Raw genomic sequence first — 27,566 nt, forward strand, 5'->3', positions numbered from 1 at the left:
CTGCAAAGCTGAAAGTTATAGCATTTTATTCTCTCTGTTTTTTGTTGTTGTTCTTATGTTTCCTTTTGCTTTGCTTCTAGAGTCCCTCTAATGTCCTGCTATAGCAAAGTCTGTGGCAGAAACACCTTGACTTGAGTGAAGCTCTGAACTGACTTGCTGTTTCCCATGCTGTGACCCTTGTGAGGTGGAGTGAGAGGAAATTTGTCCTGGACACTCAGACAAGAGAGTCCCTTATTGCGTTCATTCACATTGTAGACAGTTGTACCCTATCTCAAACTATGCACTTGCAGTTCAGGCTCAATAAGGAACCAGTCAAATGTGCCATGTTCAGTGACTACTAACTCGACAGAGCACTGTTGCCCAAAGTGTTGATCTCATGTTTAAGCCTAATAAAAGCCCAGGTCAGGTGTATGCCTGGGTTTCCTGAGGGACAGGTACTAACACCAATGGAAGGGATCTGTGTGATAACATTTCTCTAATGGAAGAACAGCAGAGAAACCAAAGAACAGAGAAATGATGTCAAGAAAAGCAGTAGGAGTGTGACGTTAAAGAAGGGATGCTTCTGGGTGAAGAGCTGAGAGCCGCCAGTATAAAGACATAGTCCCTCGCTAACTGAATTGAGGCTGGTCTCCCGTGGACATGGGAGCCAGGCTGCCTGCAGCCAGCACAGTGTGGCTTCCTCTGCTCCCCTCTTTGCTCTGTTGGGTCCTGCTGCTTTGCCCAGGCTCTGGAGGTTGTCTGAACCTGTTCTGACCCACTTCTGTCACTCTGCAGTTGCTGCTTGGTTGCAGCTCCTGGAGATTTTCTTGAACAAGGACTTCAGAAGATGTGTCTGCTGAATTATTTCACATCATGGTTTTTAACCAATTCTTCTTTAACCATATTGTTTGTTGGCTAAGGTACATCTGAAAGCAGCAGACAACTTCATATGCCAGCTCAATTTTACTTTCACACTGCAGGCTCACTTTTATAGCAGATAAATGCTTTAAAACCATTACAGCAAGGAGAATTTTTAAATCACAAGAACTGAAGAGTCAAAGTCCATGCTGCATCTAAAAATTGGTTTTGTTTTGTTTGTAGAGATTACTGTACCTTCAAGTGACAGATGGGAATGTGAAAACTTTCTATCATCCTTGAAGATTCAGATGGACTAATAGAGAAAAAATGTGAAAGGAAAAAAATCATTAAAATGGTCTTGAAAGGGATGACTTCCAAATTATTGTCTGTCAGCTTCTCCAGATGGCCTGAATATCTGTCAGATGAGCAGTAGTCATTAGAAATGCCTAGCAAAAAAATGGCAAGGTTTATTTTTGGTCAGGTCCGAAAATGAAAGGGGAAAAAGTAGAAAATGGGGGGAAAGAAAGGAGGAAGATATTTTGAAGAAGATTTTTCTCACTAAAAAGTGACTGTACAAAAGGCAACATTTGGTTCTGGTTTTCTTTTCTGTCTGCAGTACATATATCAAGTCTGACTCATTCCTTTTATTTTTCTAGGTGGAAATACAAATTGGGTTTTCACAATGACACTGGGATCCTTTCTGCTTGAGAGGCTTTCCAGGCCTCCTGCTACAGCAGAGCAGACCCCCTCTAACCGCTGGCCAAGAAGGCCCTTTATGGTGCCCAGGCAGTCCCTTTCACTGCTTTCACAGGAGGTTATACAAAAAAGGCATACAATTTCTAGTGCCCATGTAGAAGGCTCCTAAAAAGCCCATAATCAAGGAACAGTTGATTATGGTACAGTTCCCATTTGAAAATGTGTTTTCTAGCAGCAAGACTCTGAGGCTGAATCAAAAGCTAAGTGCCTCATTTACTGCCATCACTACCTCTCTTTATTGATCAAACTGATGGTTTTCCCCATCGGATTTATCTGAATCACATGCTTAGGTTTACCCTATGCAAGGGAGAAGGAAGGACACTAGGGAAGGTTTGGCTTTATTTAACAGCCTTTTGAGGATGCAATGATCAATTGGGCTGACAACAAAACAAGAATGAGCTATATAGCAATCAGAGTCATGCTGTGACCTCAACGAGTGAGAGGAAGAGCTGAGTCTGTAAACCAGTACTTGCTAGCTATGAACTCTCAGGACAGTTACAGACAATTAATTTATGGTGTGATGTCTACAGGGGTTATTTAAGGAACATCAGACCTTTGGGTGGAGGCTCCTATTAAAGCCACAGCAGCAGTCTGAGGACCGCCACAGGGATTTGCAAGCTTCCTATTTTGTGCATTGACTTGTGCTGATCCATCCTGGTCTTTCTGAGTGCAGTCATTTTGCCCATGGCAAAATCTGGTTAATGTCTCTTGGTTTATTAATCCTTCTGTATTTATTGTTTGAGACTTGTATATATCCAAGCTATTCTTGGAGATATTAATAGTGGTTAATATTTTACCTCTTGGAGTAAGCTGATTGCTGCATGCCACAAATCATTTCTTTATCACTTTGAAGATGAAACCTAGATCTGTGCCAAGACACTAATGTAATTACTGTCCCTTCCCTGCCGCATCCACCATATGCAGAACCTGTTATATGCAATTATTTTCAATCACAAGCTCCACTCCAGACAGACAAGATCATCTTTCAAGTGCTAAGTGTTACTAAAATATGATCATGCACGATACCCACAGCAAGAGTGACAGAGAAGGCAGTCTGGGATGGACAAGTATTACTCCGGGTAGTTTACTATTGAGGCATCCACCCTCTGACCCCCTGGTTTGTAGTTTTGCAACTTGTAGGTCTGGGTAGCTCCTCGCTTGGCACATAGGCTGTTTTTAGCTCACTTTTTGAAGGTATCCAGCTTTCTGCATGGACTACACCGAGTGTCTAAATGGGACCCTGTTAAATATTGAAGCCAAGCACTTAATTCCAGCTTTGCACTGCTGAAGCTGGCTGCATTAAGTCAGCCCTGCGGCTCTCTCCGCATGCCTCACTAGTGCATCGAGCCAGCTGCAGCACTTGCAATAGCAATGTTTCAAGCCAGGAGCCCATTTCATTCCCGAATGCAGAACTGCTCCAGAAGAGCTGGCCCCTGACAGTGCCAGCATCTCCACTGGTGCATGGCATGTCATCCAAAACAGCAGTCAAGGGCCGCCAGCACCTCTGCTGCTGGCTGGCCCCATCCCACTGACTGGCTCCCTTGCACCTCAAAGCTACAGCCCCTTTTGTGAAGGTGCTGTTTATGGAGCTGCACATTTCCTTCCCCTTTCTATTTCTTTTAATGACTGTAGTGGGTAATGGAAGATGACAGATTATGGTAATCACAGCTTGGTGGGGTGTTTTTATTTTTACTTTCTTAAGAAATGTTATAGACATCCTAAGCATTTGAAGCAGCTGTAAAGATGGGTGTGGTGTCCTTGGTAGCATAGCTGGCTAAATACAATAACTGTAGGGCACGCCACGATGTGACTCTTGAGCTAAGCCAGTAACTGCTCTCTACTGAAGCTGCAAAATTAACTTAAGGATTTCTGCTGGGTTTGCAGCCCTTGGATTTAACTTAGATCTTTAAATGGAGGTTGCCGCTGTTCAGCAGGATCTATATTCTCTGTGATTATACAAATTGGCTGTGAGCGTGTATGAATTATCAGTGGTAATAGTATGCAGTTTTTTGGTTTTGCAGGGTCTGATTCACACATTTAGTTGCTTACAAACAGGGGTGGATTGATTAGAAGGGAAAGAAGGAGCTGAGGGTCTTTTGCCCAAGTCCTGTTAACATCATGGGCTTTGAGGTACACTCCACACTTCTAGTGCATAAAATAAGGGAGCTGAAATGCCAGTTCCCAACTTCACTGCCCATGCAGACCGAGGCAGTATCAGCCCTGTTGAAGTCATGCAGAATCCTGCTGAAAGCAATGGGACATTACACACACACTCATGCGTACATACATACCTCAGGGCATAAAGCAAAACCTGTGAATTTTTTTCTTACTGACTAGCAGTCTCTAAGTCTTTGTGGAAGTCTTACATTGAAGGTAAATCCCTGAGTTTAACCCACACCTTGCCTGCAAGAAGTACTGGGGAACACAACTGCTTAATAGACCTCAATAGACCTAAATCCACAACAGGCACATACGCACCACTACAGGGAAACATTTGAAGATGAATCAAGACCAGCTGAAAACCAGTGATATCAAAGGAGATGTCAAAACAACAGCTTTAAGACTTGTGGTCAGTCGGTACCTGTGGCAAAATTGGTATTTATAGGCAAAAGCCTTTTTGCCAGATGGAAATGTAGCCCCGTGCTTCTGGCAGCACTTTTGGTCTCTGGTAGGTTTTGTGTTTGCTAAATGAACTGTGTGATCTTGCCCATGGTTTTATACCTTGTCCTTCACAAGTAAACAGGCTGCCACTCGTGCTCTGGGGCCATGCAGTGACACCGGCGTTAGGCGGCATTTTCCCGTTTGATGTCATCATCACAGTCAGCGCAGACTGCGGGCAGAAAAGAAGCTGCGGTGCTCCATGGCTGGTACTCCATAAATGATAGAGCCTGTACCCAACTGGAGAGCCAGCTGTTGCCGGGGTAGGAAGGTTTCCTGACATAGCATGCTAGTTTTCCCTTATTTAGTTTATTTCTAGGAGGCACAGCTAATGGTGAGGTGCAGTGGTGGATGCTGTGAGCTGGTTATTAGACAGTGTGGACTGGCTTTAAGGGCAAGCATCCATGTAGGAGTGAGGCAGTTGCTCCTTTGGAGCAATTTAACATTACAGTATATCGAATTGCTAATGAATTTTTGACTGAACCCCACAATTTATTTTCACTGAGACTGGGCTTTGGACTTACAGAGATGACCAGACAGAAATGAGAAAGAGGGTGTGACAGGGGGATGAAGAGGTCTGGCTAAGGAAGGAAATAAATTGTCAAGGCTTGTGGCCACTATATCCAGTGTAGCATCGGAGGCAGAAAGAGTGAACAGGTACACGTGTTTGGAAGACGATGAGCTGTGTTTGGAGGGTGGCAGTGGAAAGTGCTGTGAGCAATATTCGTGGGAAAAAAACCAAACAACCTGTTACTGCAACAAAACCTAAAGAGAGCTGAAAACAAACAGTCCTTTGTGAATGCAGTGGGCACTAGACACTCTTGCCACCTGAGGAGAGTAATTGGCAAGTGCTGAGTAAGAGCTTGTTCTGGGTTTGGAGGGGCAGCATTGTTATGCTAATAGTCCTTTCACTTGCCTGCGGTGCTGCTGTAGTGTCTCTCCTGGAAGAATCGGGCAGGAGGCTTTCCCAGGACCTATTTGTGAGGAAGGGCTAGCTACTGTTTCATCTGCTACAACCCAGGCAGATGCAAGCCTGCCTTCCCTCCTACTCCCTGCACACATCTCCCTGCCCCTCGCAATGGAGCCCTCTGAGCATTTGTGAGGTCTCCCAGAGAGTCTGTTCAAGGACACAAGTTGACTGAAACCAGCCCAGCCAGAGTGGTTCACTTTTGGCCAGAGCAGCTTCTGAGCTGTGGTCTGTTTGAGTTGGCACCAGGCAGGTCATGGGCGTCACAGCCAGTGTGGGAAGGGGTCAGAACCACAACAGGACGGGCCGAGGCTGCCACGATCCATCTGTCTGTGGGGCTATCTCTGGCATCTAGGTGCTCTTCCTCCCTTCTGCAGCCATTCTCATCATCAGTGGTGATGTTCCTCCTTGCCCCACTGGGTCCTGCCCATTCCTAGCACACCAGCCATGCTGTCAGTGCTTCGCAACGCCCTTCTTGCTTTAACAATTCAAGTGAGAATCAGTTGGGTTTTTTCAGTCTTAAGCTGTCTTTAACAAATGTAGACCCAGTTTTGGACTAAGTTCTCTTGTCTGAGAAACATGCTTTCTGAGAATTTAATTAGAAGCAACTCTCATTTACATGGATTCTACCAGCTGCCGTCAGCTCTGCAGCCCTGGGGGAAAAAATCAGATGATACTGTGAAAGTCATTAGCGAGGACATTAGAAGCAACCATATTCAGGTCAGGCAAATTTCTGAAAATACCTAGCATTCATGTGTCCTTAATTGCTTTTCTCCCTTTACAGCTGTTGGGTGAATGCACCATCTGAGAGAGCTGCCTCAGGGATTTCTTTTTCAGTATGCAATGTAGATATGGAGACAGAAGCAGGCAATGACTGCTCAACAAGAAAAGGAAGAAGCAGACTTGCACAGCAAGAAGAAATTTGAACTTAGTGGAGGAGGATCTAAGGAGCTAATATTGGGCCTAAACAGGGGCAGATGTGCTTGGAGGAGCAGCGAAGGAGTTGCTGAGCTACTTTGCTAACAGATAAGATGCTAAAAGCATTAAACATCTTTTGGAGAAAGATGAGATACCACTTCTGGACTTCAGTGCCTTGTTCAGGTGTATCTCTGAGCAAGTCAAGAACATAATAAGGTGATTTTTGTATCTTACAGAAGTGTCAGAAATATGGGAAACTTAGGCACCTTGAGGACGGAGACAGTAGAAATGCACAGCTAGCTCCAGGCCCTGAGTCAGAATCATTCTCAGGACTCCTGCTAGACATGTCCCCAGTACCTCTGTCACCACACCCAGGGCTTTTCTGCACTAGGAGCATGGCAGCAGAAGCACTCTGCCAGGGAGCACATTGTCCTTATTGTCAAGAGAGAAAAAGTGAGGTGATGTGAGGTCAAGGGACTTGCCCAGAGTCAGACAGTGGCAGCTGAAGGGCTTGAAACCTTGTCCCAGTCCTGTGCTCTACCGAACAGGTAAAAGATGCCGGTGCAAACCCACCCTGCAAACTGTTTGAGGACTTGCTTGCCTTTACAGCCTGCAAAGTGTCAGGCCCACCCAGCCCATTATCTACATAATGATTCATTTCCAATCTTATAAATAAGATCTGACACCAAGGAGGTAACATTTAAATGCTGTAGCATACATTGAAATGTTCTCTCTAGGCTGTCCGTGTAAGAAGCTTTGCCAGCTACACCCACTTTTTGGCAGCTGCTGCGGTGACAGCTGAGAATGCAATATGATAAAAATGCCACTTCTGCAAGATAATCATGGCCTATTGGGTGATTCCCAGCAAGATCTTGTGAAGGGAAAGACTTAGCCAAAACACATCTGTTTGGGGCAGCATGAGGGCTGGAGAAAGCAAAGCATGTTGTGAATGTTAAGCCAAGCATAATAGGTAAATGGCTCAAGACCGCAGTTTTAGCTGAAATGATTTGCGAAAACTTTGTGGAGTGTGTACCTGTGGTGTGAATTGATCAGGTGACATGAAACCATTTTGAAAAGGTGAAAAACAAAGGAAAATGACAATAGATTAGCACAACTGTCAGTTTACTTTTCCTACTAGAACCTTGATAGACCCTGGTTAATTGTTGTTTTAATTAATCAGAAACAATCAGCTTGCAAATGCTGTGATTAACACAGTTTCTATTTAACCCCGCATTGAGTTTTCCGAACAGTATATGTAGTTCTGCAGAGTAGGAGGGGAGTGTAAAAGCTCTCAGGTAGAAGCTCCAGAAGCTTAGGGTGGCTTCTGGTGCTGAACCACCAAGACTGCCTCCAGCCCACAGACCAGCTGTAAAACAGCACAGCAGAATGCAGCAGTAGAAGTCCAAATGATTTTCTATTGTTTTTAGGAGAAGAAGAGATTTTTTTTTTTTCTCTGAGCTTCCCAAATTGCAGTTTGACACTTTGATTCCCAAGTGGCAGCCTGTGTTTAAGAAAATGGCAATTGCTTGTATAAACTCGTATTTTCTTTTCTCTCCATAGGTTTGTTGATTGGCTCTGGTTGTGCCCTCTATCCTCTTGGATGGGACAGTGAAGAGGTCAGACAAACGTGTGGTAACCTTTCCAACCAGTTTGAATTGGGTGAGTCACCATCAGAACATCTCAGCCACATTAGACTCTTCTGTGTGTCGTCCATAAAAGCAAATGAGGATGTGAGCACAGTCGTGGAGAAGCAACCCAGTTGTGTGGTAGGGTATTCATATTGCATCATTCTGGTATGGTGCTAAGGCAGGGGATTTCAGATAGATTTGCTGGAAATATTTTCCAGAACATCATTAAAAAAGAAAATGAAGGAATGTATGCATGTATATATATATTTAAGACATCAGATTTAATAGGCTTGCAATACAGGAGCTAACACTCCTGCAGATCTTGACAAGTTAGGCAGAGACATCATGTCACAGCACAGGTCAGTGTAATTCACAATGAGTGCAATTAGCTGTCTTTGAAGTCTGGCATGTTTATGGCCTTCTAACCCCGGCCTAAAGAGTATGGATTTGGTTACTTGCATACTTGGGAAACTGGTAAATAGCACTTGCTCCCTATGTCAGCCTTCTTCCAAACAAGCCACTGGTCTTACTGTTGATGACTTCACTGACTGCTGAATGAGACCCAGGGATGCAGTATGGGGTGAGCCACCTCTAGAGAAGACTGTGAAAAACAAGGAGCCAGCAGCAACCTAAGGATTCATCAGTGTGGATGATCAAGATCTGATGTTTGAATGCACATCCTGGTCCTTGTTTAGCTAGAAGGGTCAATGCAGCTGCTAATACTCTGTAAGTGCTCTCTGATCCTGTGCTGCTTGAGGAAGAGCAGGATCTGCAATCCTCTTGAAGGAGCAGGAGAGACTGGGCACCCTGACCCTTTGCAGGCTTGAGAGCTCCCACTCCCAAGCACGGACACGCAGTTCCCCATTTCCAGCTCCTGCGAGCTAAACCTTATGGTTAGTGTTAGAAATCCTTTCCATAGATGTGTGTGCAGGGCTTGTGGTAGCCTGGCAGTAATCCCAGTGCAAAGAACAGTGGACGAAAAAGGTCTCCTAGGGTTAAACACAAACCTGCTGCAATATCTTTTATTTTGCACTGATATTTCTGTCAGGCTTCAGGAGTACGGAGTTTTGTTTCCATCCCAGAGATGTTTCTTGTGAAGATATGCAAATGAATTTAGGTTGAAAGGTAAAAAATATTGCTTTGGGAGAGATGCTCCAGGTCATCCTCCCTTACACCATTCTTGTGGTGTTTTGGATCTGGCATGGAACCAGAAATTCTCATTACCAATATCGGCACCCATCTCTACCACTGCCACTGATGTTATCGGGAACCACTAATGGTGTTGCCCAAGGGATGTGTAACGTGCTCTAGAAGCTTTACCTTGTTATTCTGAACTCTAATATCCTTCTGTGCTATTGATATTAAATTTTCTTTTCAGTGAAGTATAAAAAGTTCCTGCGACTTTTTTATTCACCTAATACTTGAAAGATATGAACACAAAGGAGAGAGAGCAATGAGAACAGAAATGTATAGTTAACTACCAGAAAAAACATGTCCCAGAACTAAGATTCCCAGCTCCATGGAAAGGTCTCTCAAAGGATGGCAAAACACTGCAGTAACTGTTGCAGGGAACAGTCGGGTTCATCGCTGCCTGTGGTCAGTTCTGTGCAGAAGCCTGAAGTTCCCAGCCAGTCCATTTAGCAGCACTCCCCTTTGAAAGGCCAGCTAGCCCCTTGCTGGAGCACGCTGATGCCTGCTATTCCATGCCAAGCATGTAAGCAGCTCTGCTCCTGTGATTCCTGCTTGTGACTCCTGACAGCCTGCTTGTTCCCAGGCTTCAGTCATTGTTCTCCCCAGAGTACAGAAAAGTGTTACCTTTCTGGGTTATTTCTCTGCAAACTTATGAGAAGGTGGGTGTCATGGCAGTCTGAGCTCCCTGAAGACAGCACTTAGGCAGTTACAAACTGTGACCTTAAACACAGTCGTACTCACAATCAGAGCAGAGTCTCTGAGACCACCTTTGCCATCTCAGTCTTGAGTCATGAGTCAGATATTTGCATAAATTTAATCACTTTGCCATTAAAGTCAGTGAAGAAACCCATGTGAAAAATTTCAGCTGACAGCTTTCCTTCCCAGTACACATAAGGACCATGACATGTATTACATTAGCTGTGAAGGCGTGTACTCTTACTATATTTTCTGGACCTGGAGCATGCAAGGCATGTGTTATGCATGCCTAGGCTTGATGGGGAGTGCTGGTCTCACCGATCTGCTGCAATCATATGTTAACACATTAATTAACAGATTATAATGAGAACTGAAATTTGCTGTAGTGATTTCCACCAGGCAGCTCTGCCACTGAACATCTCCACATACATTGGCAGTGAATTTAAATGCTTGGCTTGGATTTTTTTTTACTTAATATCAGTGCCTGGTTGTTGCTGTGTTAGCAAAGTCATCTGTAAAGAAGAAGTACTGTCCGAGGGCCATTTAATATCCACACTGCTCCTTGTCTTTCATAAATACCTCTTGGTTGGTGATAACCCAAAGCCTCTAGTCTTTTCTGAATCATTAGAGACTGACTTATTCATCATAGCCTACAGGCCAAAAATGATGTTTCAAAGACTTAATCTCATTAAGTCTCAAGACAAATTTAAGTAATTATTGCTTTCATTTGAATATTTAACTTGATTAAGCCACAATGATATGCTTTCTATTCCTGAATCTGTGAAATGAGTTGCTCAAGAACGACATATATACATGCTGCATTCAAAATCAGAAAAGCTGAGCTGCTGTGAGCCCTGCACTGGTTTGCTGATGGGAGAAATGGTGGTGGTGGGAGTGCTGGTCCTGCATCTCCTGCTGCTGGGGGTGCTAGTGAAGATGTCACTGAGAGTCTAATTCAGCACATGTGGTTACCCTCAAAGAAGAGGGTGTTCAAAGGGATGCTGATCAGCAGACAGCGTCCAGCCTCCTCTTCGAGGAGGGCAGAGCAACTGCTGCAGCTTGGGCCACAGGGAACATGTGCGTGCAGTTAGGAAAGGAGGGTCGAAGCACACCAGGTTTGACCACAGAGCCAGCAAAGATGGAGTTTCAGCACTGATATTTGTTCTGGACTTAAAAAAGGTGAGGGGAAAAAGTGGTTGAGGTTGAAGGTAGAAAAGATAAGCCAGGAGCCCCATTCTACATTATAGGAAGATGAGAAGGACAAGAGACAGGTGCAGAGGCAGGACTGCAAGAACTCACTTGAGAAGCAGCTGAATTGTGCACTGTGAAATGTCATGTTAACCAGAAATATTCCAGAATTAGCGATTAAATGAAATTTTTTGCTTTACCAAAACAAGACAAACCCCCACCTCCCGTAACATGGTCATAACTAGGTAGAATAAATAAATAGTAATGCTAAGAACCCATAAAAAAGCCTAATCCTTTGTGCGTGTGCTAGATAAGAAGTGCGAAGTGTTTCTCCATGTCTTCAGGCATTCTGAAAAGGCATTAGACTAATAGACACTCCAAATAGTGCTGAGATAGCCCATATTGTGAAGAGGGACACCCTCACTCTGCCCCTCCCAAACACACACATTTCTGTGTACATTCCAAAGCAATACTTAAAGAGGCTGCAGGAAAAATAACCATGCCTTTAATTTACGTATAAGTGGATTTGGATATTCTTTTCTAGAAAACCTGAGCCAACATTGTGAAATGCCCAGCAGTTTGCTGCTCTCTTTAAAACTGGGTATTTATTAGTTTTTTATTAAGTGAACTATGTCCAAAGGGTTTACTTAAACATTTATGTATCTAATTGGGCTAATTTTTTTCAATCAAATGGAAGTGGTTGTACAACTCCATCTCTACAAAGAGTTCTTCAGCTGAAGATACCCTGCCAAGGACAACCCCATTTGTTGATTAAATTACATTCAATAGATGAGCTGTTTTGCTAATGAGGATGGGGAGTAACCTCCATAAATAGACAGAGAGACTGGTGCACCTGTAGAGGGACCTGCTGTCTGCTTTTCTGTAGCAATCTGGTTTTCCATCATGGAAAAAACCACAGGGATAGCTTAGGGCTTTGACAAGCCAACTCTGGCAAATCTTGTTGTGGGGTTAAGGCCATGATAATTCTCTGTTGTGTTCCTCTGCTTGTGATTCCCAGCTCCCTAGCAGTCAGCAGGACCTGCATGGAGGTCTTGGGGCCCCATTCTGTATTGCGGCAACCCATCTCAGGTCACAGGTGGAGCAAAATTCCCACCGGAACACAGACTATGAAGTGGAGCAGTCTTCTGCTGCTATTTTTAGGATGGTAACTCCTAGAAGTAGGGCAATATAAATAAATGGGTGCAAGAGAAAAGAGATGTTTATATTTTAAACCAGCGCAGTTCTTTGCTTAGTGACTGAGACAAAGTCCTTAGTCTAATTTAGCCACAGGCTAATGCCTGAGATGAAGACTGGAATTATAAGATAGCAGTGCTTGAAGGAACTGCCTTTCACTTTTACCAAATGTCTGAGAATGGATCAAAATCATCTTAATCTCTTGTCACCATGCAAGCTGTTATTGTTATGCTGCCTTATTTACAACCTGGAGTTGCCTGTGGGCCTATTCAGGACAGCACTGACGTGGCACAGCAGTACAGAGCTTCTGACTGAAGGCTGTGAAAGTGAACCTGATCTACACAATCCTATGGTCTGTGAAAGGAATTAGCAGGCAATTTCCCAAAGGCCAGCATCTTTATAGCATATCATATAGCACACATTCAGTTTTGCTGAGCTAGAGGCACTAGTGCTATTGTGTTTTAATTTCTAAATGTACCACACAAGAATAACAGCTGAAAAATTAGTGTTTTAGCAGGAAATTCATTAAAGTGAGGCACCCTGCATTAAGGTGAGAGGATGCATTAAAGTGAAGACTGCACCAGACATTTGCAAAAACTTACACATTTTGCAAAACTTAAACTGTGTGAAGAAATCTTCTGAACTTGTATGCCTTTTTTAAAGGGCAATGTATACGTGTGAATACATTAGTATTGGTTCTGAATGTCTAAAATCAATATGATACTTCACTTTAGGCTATTCATTTCCCTAGATGTGCACGTGGAGACTGCTCAGTTGTTGAATGCTCATTTCTGTTGCGATGGGTGCAGAGGCAGCTAAATCCCACAGAAGGTCCCAGAGAGGACAGGGCATGCTCAGTTAACTCACAAAATCGAGCCTCAGTTGGCATCTGGTGAAACAACAATACAAGAACAATACCTAAGATCCTGAACAGCAAAATGGTTATCTAGAGTAAGATTCATTTATCTAAACCTAGATGACTCATGCCATTGTAGGTGCCCTAGGAAATTTCATCTGGCCTCCAGCTGCCACTTCCCTACCATCAGATGTATGAAATGATATTATGTACTTACCTTATTAACTGGAAAGAATGAAGACACTAAATTTAAGATAAACTCCAATTTTTAAGTTGAACTCCTTGGAAAAAATTTTTGTCTTCCTTTGAGGAAATATGGTGTGTTTGGGCAGTCCGGACTCTGCCTGGATGACCAATGCTTGAGAAATTTTATGTCCTACAACTTTTTGTGAGAGATTACTTTTTAAGACATACATTTCCTACCTAGAACCTGCTTTTTTATTCTGCTGGGTGATCATTTGTGCTAAGAAGCATCCTACAAACATGGTTTGGTGTTTGCTGTCTGTAACTACCTTCAGAGCTCATCTTTTGAGTTTCATTATGCTTTTCTTTGCTATTAAAGGCAGTGAAAATCATACCTCTGGCAGCAAGGGCTTGCATGGCTCAGGAGTGGCCATCGGCACACTGTGCCCTGCCTACCCACCTGGCAGCTGCTGCCACAGACTGCCTGAAATGCATTTTATGCTTGTTTGAGTTCATGCCATCCTTATGAGACTGGGAATGGTCTCCTGACCTGTTTCTTTTGCAAGTCCTTCTAGATCCTCTCCAGTTGTTTCATGTTCTCTGGCTGTCACACTCTATCACTACCTGTCACGCACAGAGGCATCCTAGGTCTGGGGGCCCAGCTGCAGCAGCAACCAAAGTAGTTGGCTCCAAATGCACACCTTTGCTTGCCCTCTGTGACTGTCCATCCATATGTGAACTGCCGTGAAAGGGCTCTCCTGGCCAAAGGGGCTGTCTGGAGAGCAACTTAAAAGGCTGGATGCCATCCTGAACTGAACAAGCAGCTGAATTGCCCTCAAAAGCTCTCAGTAACTTCTCTGTTGAGTGATATTTGTTTCCAAAGATCATTATTATTAAGGTTCCCCTTTGCCACTTTTAGAGGGCTTGAAATATCTTAAAGAGAACTGTTGACTTGATAATTACTTTTGCTGTAGAAATATTAGAGTAAATGATCTTTAAAGCACTTTAAAAGCAAACAGTGCAGTTACTAAAACGACAATAAAAAAATCCCACAGAAAGCAGTGAATATAAAAAAAGCTTTGTCAACTAGTTAATTTGCCTTAGGTGGCATCATCTCAGCATCTGTCTGAATGTTGACATACAGTGCCAAAACGATCAAGAAAATGATTTAGAGGGTAGGGCAATTTATTAGAATCCTATTAAAGGCAAAGGCTTCAAAGCTGTATTTTTCTACGAGCAGTCTATCTAACAAAGCCAGTTTTCTTGTTCGCAGATCCTCTGCAAACAGCTCAGAGATTTTATGGTTCAGTTTTTTGACTGGGGCTGAGCACAGTCTTTATGAGTGTACCTGAGCTGAAGCTACTCAGTTCTTAGATAAATGAATGAGTCAGCCTATGTGCTAGTAAAGAAAGTGTTTCATCAAGAAACATTTCCTCTTTAGTGGAAATATTTGTAAGCCTTTGGTGACTGTATCAAAGTCCACATATTTTCTGTCTAACATGAGGCACTTACCTTTGTTGCCAGTTAGAACATGGACCCTCTGCAGTGAATACAGATAAGCAGGAGCATCCAGAAGGGGACTCAGACCACCTGGGAGCAAGTACCTGGTGCTCCTTATTACTTGAAAAGGGCAGCTAAACTGTTTGTTTGTAATCCCTTCATAGTTAAAGGGAGAAAAATAGGTGCTACTAGAGCAGGATTCACCTGCTGCACTTCAGATGTCTAACTTAAGATGAAATGCAACACACTTTTATAAGTGACTTTTTCTCCTCGTCTCCAGAGGGAGTCTGGGGGACTAGTCCAGTGTGAATCTCTGCACTGTGGATGTCCAAAGAGAGGTGAAATTAATTTCACTTCTTGCAATATGTGAGCTTTCTGCAGACTCCTTCCAGGAGACTGGGAGACCTCCTCATTATCAGGACATAAGCTATTTGCTCTTGGGAATTTGAGCACTGTAATTGACACAAGATATTGGTTTCTCCTTCATTGTTCCATGATAAATGCACACGTACAACAAATTTGAGGTTTGATTAAACAAAATGATGTCATCCTCCAAAGAACGGAGGATTTGGTAATATGAGTGAGTACATACAGCAGGACTGAAGAATTCCAGGTTGGTACTTCTTTTTCCACTTTTTTACAATTCTGAACTGTATAAGATTTTCTGCATTTAATTACAGACCAAAATACCCACACAATTTCTTTGACCAGTTATAAGTAACCAAAATAACTTGATCTATGCATGCATAAGAATTCATATATTTTTAAAAAAAGAGAAATCCATTGAGAAAGTCATATCCATGCTACAGACAAAGAAGCCAGCTTCACTGAAGCTATTTGTTTGGGTGCAGTTTTACCTTATATAGTGCTCTTTCTTTGTTTCACATAACTACTTTAATCCTTTCTGGATGCATTCCAAGTTTTAACTTCTTTTCCTGCTTTTGTAGCTGATTTCACATGAGGGCTTTTCATTGTAACTGTGTCAAGAAAAAAAGTCTTCAGCTCTTTAGTTTATCTTGGCTATAATTGTGCCTTCTTATTAATTAGCTGATTATCTTTTACATTCATTTTGGCCTTTATATCTCCAGATCCCTGTATATCCCTTAACATCACACTCCTTACTTTTTCTCTGATTACTTTTCCAACACCCTGATTGATTACATGAATTCACATTCCCTGTAGTACTGGACTCTCGTGTGAAGCTTTTAATTAGAGTTCCTACACAGCTTTTTGCAAGTAAGAATTTTAGTTTTTATTTCTGAAGGTATATCATTTGCATTCTTCAGCCCAGCTAATCTGAAACCTTTTTTCCTTCATCTTGGAAAACAGGCTCTACTTAAGGCTAAATGATTAGGTTGCCAAATACCCCAGGCTGCAAGCCCAGGATAGTCTTAACATTAGCAGCAAAGAAGGTACAAATATTTAGAATCATAGAATGGTTTGGGTTGGAAGGGACCTTAAAGATCATCTAGTTCCAACACCCTGCCATGGGCAGGGACACCTTCCACTAGACCAGGTTGCTCAAAGCCCCACCCAGCCTGGCCTTGAACACTTCCAGGGAGGGGCATCCACAACTTGACTGGGCAACATGTTCCAGTGTCTCACCACCCTCACAGTAAAGAACTTCTTCCTTCTATCTAATCTAAATCTACCCTCTTTCAGTTTAAAACCATTACCTCTCATGCTATCATTACACTTCCTGAAAAAGAGTCCCTCCCCATCTTTCCTGTAGGCCCCCTTTAAGTACTGGAAGGCTTCTATAAGGTCTCCCTGGACCCTTCTCTTCTCCAGGCTGAACAACCCCAGCTCTCTCAGTCTGTCCTCATAGGGGAGGTGCTCCAGCCCCCTGATCATGGCCTTCCTCAGGACTTGGTCCAACAGGTCCATGTCCTTCTTATGTTGGGGGCCCCAGAGCTATATAACTCTGTGGGGTCTCACGAGAGCAGACCAGAGGGGCAGTATCTCCCTCGACCTGCTGGTCATGCTTCTTTTGATGCAGCCTGGAATACAGTTGGCTTTCTGGGCTACAAATGCACACTGCCGGATCATGTTGAGCTTCTTGTCAACCAACACCCCCAAGTCCTTCTCTACAGGGCTGCTCTCAATCCACTCATCACCCAGCCTGTATTTGTGCTTGGGACTACCTTGACCCAAGTGCAGGACCTTGCACTTGGCCTTGTTGAACTTCATGAGGTTTGCACAGGCCCACCTCTCAAGCCTGTCAAGGTCCTTCTGGATGGCACATCCTTTCCCTCTAGCGTGTCGACTGCACCACACAGCTTGGTGTCATCAGCAAACTTGCTGAGGGTGCACTCAGTCCCACTGTCCATGTTGCCAACAAAGATGTTAAACAGCACCACTCCCAGTACTGACCCCTCAAGAACACCACTTGTCACTGATCTCCACTTGGACACTGAGCTATTGACTGCAACTCTTTGAGTGTGACCATCCAGCCAATTCCTTATTCACCGAGTGGTCCATCCATCAAATCCATGTCTCTCCAATTTAGAGACAAGGATGTGTGCAACAGTGTCAGATGCTTTGCACAAATTCAGGTAGATGACATCAGTTGCTCTTCCCTTATCCAACACTATAACCCCGTCGTATAAGGCCACCAGATTTGCCCTCAGTGAAGCGATGTTGGCTGTCACCAATTACCTCCTTATTTTCCATGTGTCCTAGCATAGTTTCCAGGAGGATCCGCTCCATGATCTTGCTGGTCACAGAGGTGAGACTGACTGGTCTATCGTTCCCTGCATCTCCCTTTTTAAAAATGCAGGTTATGTTTCCCCTTTTTCAATCAGCGGGAACTTCACCAGGCCACCACAATTTCTCAAATATGATGGATAATGGTGTAGCCACTTCATCCACCAATTCCCTCAGGACGTGCGGATGCATCTCATCAGGTCCCATGGAGTTGTGCACCTTCAGGTTCCTTAGATGGTCTTGAACCTGATCTTCTCCTGCAGTGGTCAGTTCTTCATTCTCCCGGTGCCTGCCTTTGTCTTCTGTGACTTGGGCAGTGTGGCCGGAGCACTTGCTGGTGAAGACTGAGGCAACCTCAGCCTTCTCCATGTCCTGGGTAACCAGGTCTCCCATTTCCTTCTGGAGAGGGCCCACATTTTCCCTAGTCTTCCTTTTATCACCGAAATATCTATAGAAGCTTTTCTCATTGCCCTTGATGTTTCTGGCCAGATTTAATAATTCTATCAGGGCTTTGGCCTTCCTAACTTGATCCTTGTTTGCTCAGACAATTTCTCTGTAGTCCTCTCAGGCTACTTGTCCTTGCTTCCACGCTCTGTAGGCTTCCTTTCTGTGTTTGAGTTCATCCAGGAGCTCCTTGTTCATCCATGCAGACCTCCTGGTGTTTTTGCCTGGTTTCCTCTTTGTTGGGACACATCACTCCTGAGTTTGGAGGAGGTTATCCTTGAATATCAACCAGCTTTCGTGAGCCTTCCACGTGCTTTATCCCATGGTCCTCTACCAAGGAGATCCCTGAAGAGGCCAAAGTCTTCTCTCCTAATGTGCAGGCTAGCAAGCTTGCTGCGCGCCCTCCTCGCTGCCCTAAGGATCTTGAACTCCACCATTTCATGGTCACTGCAGCCAAGGCTACCCTTGACCTTCACATTCCACCAGCCCCTCCTTGTTGGTGAGAACAATATCCACCATAGCACCTCTCCTCATTGGCTCCTCTGTCACTTGGAGAAGGAAGTTATCATCAATGTGTTCCAGGAACCTCCTGGATTGCTTATGCCCTGCTGTGTTGTCCCTCCAACAACGGGGTGCTTGAAGTTCCCATGAGGACCAGGGCTTGTGAATGTGAGGCTGCTCCTATCTGTCTATAGGGGGCCTCATCTGCTCGGTCTTCCTGGTTGGGCGGCCTGTAGCAGACCCCCACTATAACGTCTCCTATCCCTGACTTCCCTTTAATCCTGCCCATAAGGTCTTGGTCAGCTCCTCATCACTCCCCAGGCAGAGCTCCATGCTGGTCATAGACATAGAGGGTGACACCCCCTCCTTGTCTTCCCTGCCTGTCCTTCCTAAAGAGCCTTTATCCTTCCACTCCAACACTCCAGTCATAGGATCCACCCCACCATGTCTCCATGATGCCAGTAAGATCGTAGCCCTGCAGGTGTGCACACGTCTCTAACTCCTCTTATTTATTCCCCATGCTATGTGCATTTGCATAGAGGCATTCAAGTTGGGCCTGCAGTGAAGCTGACTTACTGGCTGGAGTTGCTTTGTGCTGCTCTTCAGGTGCTCTCCTGCTGACCTGTGATCCCTCTCCAGGATCTGGGCATCTACTGCTGGCATCGACATCAAACTGGTAGTAGTGGGATGGATTGAGGTTCCCCTCTCCTGGCAACTTTAGTTTAAAGCCCTCTTCACCAGCTTGGCAAGCCTATGACCAAAGATGCCTATGACCCCTTCTCTGACAGATGGACCCCATTAGCCCAGTAGATCAGGTTTCTCAAGATAAAATTTAAGATATTAAGTCTTACAAGTAACAGGTTTGCATCCACGACACTTTCATATTCTTGATATTTTTTCATAAGTGTCAATTATTGGTTATTTAGACAAAAATCATATGTTATTTCCAGGACTTTGATAACTATATGTGATAATCATTTATAAGACATCATGAGTAGAAATTCTGGTAAAATTCTGTTTTGGCAACTGGATCCTGGCACAGTTCCATGGTAGATCAAGTATCCATAGATTTTCTGTTGCCAAATTTCACTCACTCCCAAATTTGTTTTAATCTTTTTTTGCCTTATATATTGAAGAGGAGTGAGGGAGCTAGCGGGGACATATCATGGCCTTAAAGATCACGTTAGAAATCAGGAAAAGTGTTTTTTAATAAGCCCATCCATTACAACAAAACTACCCTTCCACATTCTTTGATTTCTTTCGATTTAGCAAATATTGTCTTATGTTCTATGGGACTCTTTTCTGCTGAATCTTCTTTTGATAGTGTCCTCACTCACCTTGCTTTTGTCCTTTATCCTTGGGGACTGCAATTTCTTTCAATCCTTTTACAAAAGAGAGGAGTGTAATGTTTCCACTCTTTCCTTCTTTTATTTGCTTGGAAAATGGTCATCCTTTCCTATAGCTGCAAGGTCTGTTATTCTATGATTTCAGTGTTCATCCTGACCCTCTCTTGCTGCCAATCCCAGTAAAACAAATGTGAAAACAACTTTCTTAACGGCTGGCTACAAATTTACCTGAGCTGACTTGGACAGTCCTGCTTCACTGAGCAATGAAGAATGTCAATTATTCACGCTCTCCTTTACCAGAAAAAAAAAAAAGAAAAAAAAAAAAAAAAAGGGATCCAGAACAAACAAAATGCTGAAGCCACAGCTTCTCCCTCCATAGTGACCTGTCAGGTAAAGGCTGATTTGTTAAAAGAATCACCAGTTCTGTGCAGAGAAGGAAGCTGCTGTGATGTATGTCATTTTTATCAACTAGAAGAGTACTTTGGCTGCTGGGGAATTTACTTTGGCATGAAACCAGATCCAGCCTATTTTCTGAGCAAGAACATGTACACATTCTTGCACGCACCTCCACGCCCTCAGTGGGCTGGCACACTTCTACCTGTATATATCTATTTCTCTGTATCCTTAAGGAAAGCAACAGCTTTTGTGTCTTTGTGTGTGCGTGAAAATTGACATAATTTCAATAATTGTTTTAATTCTATCAAGTAATTAGATGGTCTTGCTCTTCATTTTAGAGTTTTGACATTGAAAAAAATGGGAAACTGCAATGCAGCATTTCTAATCTTTAATAGGATGGACTCCATGAAAACAAACTGCTCTACTTGATGGTTGGGTTTAAGCCCCAGTTCTAGAAAGCTCTTAACCATTTGCTTACTTCTGGATACCTGACTAGTCCCACTGATGTCAGTGCAATAAAATTTGAATGTGACAAAGGGTTCTTCTATGGTACCCATTATTATAATATAAAAATATAAAGCTAGAAAGCAAAGTCTATCTTCTCTAACATATAACATTTCTATAGGTGTATTTCTTTTCATTTGATATTACATTTAATTACTTATCAACCCTGCTTTTTATAAAGCTTCCTGTTCCTTTTAAAATCGGTGTTTAATATCAAAGGGAAGCAGAAGTCATTTTACGATTTAAACTGTAACCAGATTACCCAATTATTGTCAACCAGCAATCTTTCTTTAGGATGCAGTAGATTAAAATAGGTCATAGATGTAGCAAAATGAGAACACCAGAGCAGAAACATTAACTCCAAAATATTTTTTCTCCTTGTGCAATACAGGATTATAAAAGGAGTAACCTTGTTTCATTTTGACATGTGACTATGAAGTGTAGGCAAACATTCATTGCAACAGGTACCTTTGAGATGGATTATCTCTGGCCTTATAGCTATACTTAGCTATGGACCTAGGACTTACCTATACTTACAATGAAAAGTATAGCTAAGTCCTATACCCTCAGACACCTTCCTCACTGCAGGCTCTTTCTTCAGCACAATAGCTTGAAATGCTGTTCTGCTCAGCATCATCCAAATACAGATCAAGCTATTTTATCCAAGGCCTCCCGTTGCTCCTGACACAGGCTGGAAATAATGGCCAGGTTTATTGCTGTGTTATTATTGCTCTAAGGTCACGCTCCTGGCTCTTTCATCCGTTCTCCTGCACTCTCCCATTCTTTCATTTATTCATCTTGACCCAACTCACACTTGTGAACTACATTGCATTTGTTAGATGGAGAGGCTGCCTGCCATCCCTCAGAGCATTAAGTAGGGCAGTGGTCCTTAGGGTAAATGAAGCATGGTATGCTGAAATAAATATTATTCTCTTCAGCCAAGACTGAATGTGTGTGTTATATCTGTTGAGCACATCTCTGACACTGATTTAACAGTTCTTTCTTCTTAACCTGTATCATGTACACTCTCCCCCTCTATCACTGCTAAGGCTCAAAAGTTGAAATCACACCATGCAAAAGTTCAAATTTACTTCATTCTATCCCACTTAGGTCACATCTTTGGGCAGGGCTATCATGTGAATCTTTAAATTCTTTTTAAAGTAGCATTTTGACATTTATTTTCTCTACCTGAAAGCATCATGATGAGAACGATTTACTTTTTCAAGCTGCAACTACAATTCTCTGGGAATTCTCGAAAGGAAATCTTGATAAGGACATAGAGTGTATCATCAGTAAGTTCGCAGATGACACCAAGTTAAGCGGGAGTGTCGATCTGCATGAAGATAGGGAGGCTCTACAGAGAGACTTGGATAGATTGGATCAGTGGACCAATGTTAACGGGATGAGCTTCAACAAGGCCAAGTACCAGGTCCTGCACTTGGGCCACAACAACCCCATGCATCGCTACAGGCTTGGGGAGGTGTGGCTGGAGAGCTGTCTGGAAGAGAAGGATCTGGGGGTTCTAATTGACAAGCAGCTGAATGTGAGCTGGCAGTGTGCCCACGTGGCCAAGAAAGCCAACGGCATCCTGGCTTGTATTAGAAATAGTGTGACCAGCAGATGTAAGGAGGTGATAGTCCCCCTGTACTCTGCACTGGTGAGGCCACACCTGGAGTATTGTGTCCAGTTTTGGGCACCTCAATACGAGAGAGATATCGAGGTGCTGGAGCGAGTGCAGAGGAGGGCAATGAAGCTGGTGAAGGGCCTGAAGAATAAATCCTATGAGGAGCGATTGAAGAAGCTGGGACTGTTTAGTTTGAGGAGGAGAAGGCTATGGGGAGACCTCATCACTCTCTACAACTACCTGAAAGGACATTGTAGAGAGGTTGGTGCTGGTCTCTTCTCACAGGTAGTTAGTGACAGAACAAGAGGGAATGGCTTTAAACTGCAACAGGGGAGGTTTAGACTGGACATTAGGAAAAAAATTTTCACAGAAAGAGTGGTCAGACAATGGAATAGGCTGCCCAGGGAGGTGGTGGAGTCTTAATAGGAATACTTAACAATTTAAAAATACCTATCAGATAGAGTCCATCTTATCACAAGAAATGCTTTAGCACACCCCACCCTGTTAGAAACATGATAATTTTCAATGCAATCCAGTAGATTTAGACATTTGGTGTATGCTGAAGTCTGGTTTTGATATTCCAAGCAGAAGCTATGGACAGTGTGTGTACACCGGCAAAACAGTAGATGGTCCAGAGACAGGTCTCTCCAGGGACTGCTGTGCAATTGGGCAAGGATCAGCATCAGTGACATTGCCAGGCACTTGGCAGCTCTCCATGGTTTCTGATGTCTTCTCTTTAGGAAAGCACACTCTCTGTGCGGTCTTCTATAAGGAAGCCAAGAATGGTGTTGATCTACAGAGCATAACCAGATTACAAAATCAAGTAAATCTCTCTGTCTGCACCAGCACATTAAGGAGAGAGGCTAATGAGCTCAAGCCAAGGCCACAGCTCCTGAAGTTCTCTGGTCACATCAGGATCTTTGTTTCACTGGACATTTTTTTTTAAATAAAAGGTTTTGAGGATTTTGAAGAAAAAATGAAACAAGTACTGTGCTTCCTGCTGTGGTGTCAACCTGAGATCCTCAGAGTGGACAAGAGCATAAATGTTGTCTCCCACTAATGTCTCCTTACAAAGGTGGCCTGACAATATCCTGCAGACAGTCAATGGATATGCTGCTTGCCTTGAGGCATGCTAATGCTTTGGACATGTTGAGATGTGCAGACACCTTGTGTGGTTTGTGCCTAAGGCAGGATTAGCTGATTAATAATTGCCTGAACCCAAGGCCTGGCCTTCAAGGATGCCATTGGGACAGAGTATGAACATGCCACCTGTTTCAGCTTTGTCTTTCTAGATGGAAACTCTGTTGTTACTTTCTGTTCTTCTGAGGGAAGAATTGTTTCTGCTGCTTTATCCAGAGGGTGGGAAGGAAGTCTTGTATTGCTGCTTGTGCCTTACTAAGAGCACTCACTGCTCAAAGCAGGACGGTATCACCCAAGATGGTGACACAGGAAGAACTTCAGTTGTAATGAGTCCCAAGCACTCAAGATCAAAATGACCAAGATGACTCAACCCAATTGAAAATTAGAGACGGGCTGAAGTCCTGAGGGGTAACAGCAGCCACCTCCTTGCTTTCAGAGATCTCTGTGAGGAGGCTTCCTCCCTGCTGCAGCTGCTATTTTCCTCATCTCCTCCTCTACTGCAGGCACAGTGGTGCCTGGAAAGAGAGCAATTGCTTTATGGTCCACCGTGGGATTCCCCAGCACTATTCGCTGAGGATGAGTTTGGCTGTATAAAGATACTGAGGCCAGTAAATGTATTCAAGGCCATATTGTGACACTGTTAAATGCGTTAGACAAAAGAACAATGAAGTTTTCAGCAATGAGTTGTGACCTTGGGTGGGAATAAGGAAATTTCTCTATTTTTATATTTCTGGACCCCATTCCCACAACAGCCCCCGTGCAGGTGGTCCCTGGACACCACACTCCTTTGGGGATGGTCAGGATTGATGACCGTGCAAGGGGGACATGAATGGGTTCCCCACCGCCGTGTCCTGGGGTTACTGTCACCCAGAAGTTTGCAGCTGCATCCAGTTTTGAGCCCTATCACTGCAATGGTGAAGCTGGGCCCACTCAGTTGTTTCTGAAGGGAGCAGGTCCTGGCCCAAGTTACCTGGAAACCCTCAAAATCTCAGTCAGAAATAATCAAAATATCCTCAGATGGTGCCTGGAGGGGAAGAAGAAAGAGAAGGGTGAGAAAAATTCTCTTCCAACTGCAGCTGCTGTGAAGAGCAGTGCCTCAAGCTCTCCCTGGGCGGGTCGGGCAGAGGGACGCCCGCCCTACTGCTGACATGCTCATGGTGCCAGCAGCCTCAGCTTCAACTCTTGTGTGGCATTTCCCCCTGTGTAGAAAACAGCAACTGGCAAGCAAGTGAGCTCAGAGGCCTGTCTGCTGAACCGGTATAGAAAATTGAGGGGAGCCATTTAAACAGCTTGGCTTCTCTAATTGCTTGAAGGTTCTGGAGCACATGTGGTATGACGAGCGGCTGAGGGAACTGGGGTTGTTTAGTCTGGAGAAGAGGAGGCTGAGGGGAGACCTCATCGCCCTCTACAACTACCTGAAAGGAGGTTGCAGAGAGCTGGGGATGAGCCTCTTTAACCAAGTAACAAGCGATAGGACAAGAGGCAATGGCCTCAAGTTGCGCCAGGGAAGGTTTAGACTAGATATTAGGAAGCATTTCTTTACAGAACGGGTTGTTAGGCGTTGGAATGGGCTGCCCAGGGAGGTGATGGAGTCCCCATCCCTGGAGGTGTTTTAAGAGTAGGGTTGACATAGTGCTTAGGGATATGGTGTAGTTGGGATCTGTCAGTGCTAGGTTAACGGTTGGACTAGATGATCTTCAAGGTCCTTTCCAACCTAGGTGATTCTGTGATTCTGTGATTCTGTAATTACACCCTGTGTTCCCTGTCTGAGGTGGATGTGCAAGTGGGCAGAAACCTAAAAAAGTGCTTTTTCCTGGGTGGGCAGCAAGGAGGGTGGTGGCAACGCTTCCTCCCCCAGCTAATACTGTGCCATGTCACTCTGTTTGCCTTGCAGGGACCTGCCACATCGGCTGGGCCTACTACTGCACGGGCGGGGGCGCGGCGGCGGCCATGCTGGTGTGCACCTGGCTGGCCTGCTTCTCCGGCAAGAAGCAGAAGCAGTACCCCTACTGAGGTGGCCCCGGGGCGCGGGCGCTGCCAGGTGCCCAAGGGGCTTGCCAACGTCTTCTGGATAACGACGATGAACAGGAAATTTTTAAGTGCTTTCTCTCTGGAGCAGGCGTGGGGTGGGACAGTGAGTTGCCCAAGGAGGGCAGGGAGGTGAATGGCAGTACAAAGCGCCCTGGCTAGGCTGGACAGGGACGGGCTTTCTCGCTCGAGCCTGCTAGTGGTCTGCTCTGTTAAAATATAAACAAGGAAAACTCCACTTTGGCAAATGGTGAAATTGTGCGTGCACCAATTAATTGAGAGGTTGGTGAGGGGATGGCAGTGCCGGTGGGCTGGGTAGCACCTGGCAGCCCCTCAGCGTGGCATTCCTGAAAGCACACACGCACGCACAGATGTTGACCATGGCACAAAATGAGTAGAGAGGAAACTTTTTTGGTGCGATTCTTCTTTCTTTTCCCTTTTTTTTTTTCTTTTTTTTTTTTTTTTTAACTTCTCTCTGGTGGTTTAAAATTCAGTGTTGCAACACTTTTTAATCTATACATTATACTTAATAAAAGGACCAATAAGCCACTTTATCAGTATTTTGTATATTCCCTACACATTTTTCTTCCCCAAACATTTAGCCACTGCTTATTCAGCCCTATATAACTTTTATTAAGCCTCTGTGTTTTCAGCATTATTACAAAAATGCAACATAATTACTTGGCATATGTAGCCTTTCCCTATAGTACTTTTATGAAGTGCAGTAAATGGACGTTTTTCTGTCCATTGGAAATTCCACTTACAGTACTGTAGAGCTCTGTTGGTTATGTACGACTAACAGGAAACTTCTTCCAGTCATAGATTTCTGTTGCTATTATGTTTAGCTCATTGATGTTGTATTGTGCTGTACCATGTTTATTATTTCAATATTCATTTTTGTAAAAAATATATATAATATGTGCTATTTTATGTTTGTATTTGAAAAATCTCTGTAAATAAATTTTTTCTTGATCAATACTTGCAATGCATGGTCGTGTCAATAGATGAAAAAGTGCCTTTACAGCTCCCCATTGAAAAATCCTCAGAAATAATAATGACTTTTATAACCATGCTATATCCTTTTTCCCTGTAAAACACATACATTTAGGGTTCAGTTACATTGCCTGAGGATAGATATTTATTGCCACTGGAGGCATTCTGGCATATCCCACATTTTTGCCTGATGCTATCCGGTGTCCTGCAGGACTTCATTGAGACCTTTCCCATTTTGTCCTGGCTGCTGTGGACTCGACATTTCACACAGCACTGCGTATCCCTGTTTAGGTGACTGAAATGAGCTCTTACTTTCTTAATAGCATTGACACTGATCAAATACCTACCAGGCGATATTCCTTGAGCAAGACACTGGCAGTGTACATACAAAACTCAAAACCAATCTTTTATGTTCTTTAAGAAAAACAATGTGAACTTAGAGCATGAGAACTTGTAAGGGGTTTTCACTCATGACATTAACTGTTGTTATTCCCTTTCAAATTTGTTTTTCTGCTCTTGTTTTCCCAATATGATATTTCTGTCATGTATTTCTAAGTTACCACCTATGTTCTAGTTGTAGTTCTGCTGGTTAATAGCATAGCTGTCGCAACTCTGAAATTGTGCAGTTGTTTTGTACATTACACCGGACAGTTTTTGGAGGTACGTCGAAATGGCAATGTCAGCTTGCAGTGGTCAATCCTGATATCGCTGAACTGAATTTTATCAAATTTCATTATAGGGTAAGCACTATTTATTTGCTTTATGGTGCTGTGCAGTGAAAACAAAATTGTACCTCACCCCTCCCAGATTAGCCCATAATAGCCCTAGTGCATCCAACTGCACTTCTGCTGAGAAGCACATCCAACCATGTGGTGGGGGGCTTGCCACGACATCAGCAGTGGTACCAGCATCAGCGGGACATGGTGCTCTTCCCTCCTGCTTCCAGGTTTTAGGGCTTGTCCCTTCCTGTGAGTGCTCAGGACCTTACCCAAACCTGCTGTGGGAGGTCAGTGGCATACCATATACACTCACAGTAGGTATGAATGTGCCTGTCAGGGTTGTGGATTGCTGCTTTATTAAAACTGAAGGATATATAAACACAACTTTGACTGTGGTTCCCCTGGCTCCATAAGATCTTTGGCAAGTATCTCAACAGAAAAATGCTGCCTTTGTACAGTATGCTACTGCAGAAACATGCCTTTCCTTCCGATGAAACTGCAGTTTGCTATATGAAGTTTCAGTGACTTGGCTATAAAAATGTGTTATTTTTCTAAATTTGTCCCTCTCTAGATTATATCCTGGACCATGCATC

The 27,566-nt window shown here is 43.8% G+C and overlaps 1 protein-coding gene across 1 annotated transcript in view; it reads left to right on the top strand.

Annotated features, from left to right (window-relative positions):
* The window catches only part of LHFPL6 (LHFPL tetraspan subfamily member 6), a 148,296-nt gene extending 122,050 nt beyond the window's left edge, over positions 1–26,246 (top strand). The window contains exons 3-4 of the mRNA XM_074859777.1: positions 7,697–7,795; positions 25,128–26,246. Of these exons, the coding sequence (XP_074715878.1) occupies positions 7,697–7,795; positions 25,128–25,246 (218 nt within the window). The 3' untranslated portion in view covers positions 25,247–26,246. The remainder of the gene's footprint in view (positions 1–7,696; positions 7,796–25,127) is intronic.
* Positions 26,247–27,566: the final 1,320 nt, after the last annotated feature.

Source organism: Strix uralensis, chromosome 2, assembly GCF_047716275.1.
Source record: "Strix uralensis isolate ZFMK-TIS-50842 chromosome 2, bStrUra1, whole genome shotgun sequence".
NCBI classification, from domain to species: domain Eukaryota; kingdom Metazoa; phylum Chordata; class Aves; order Strigiformes; family Strigidae; genus Strix; species Strix uralensis.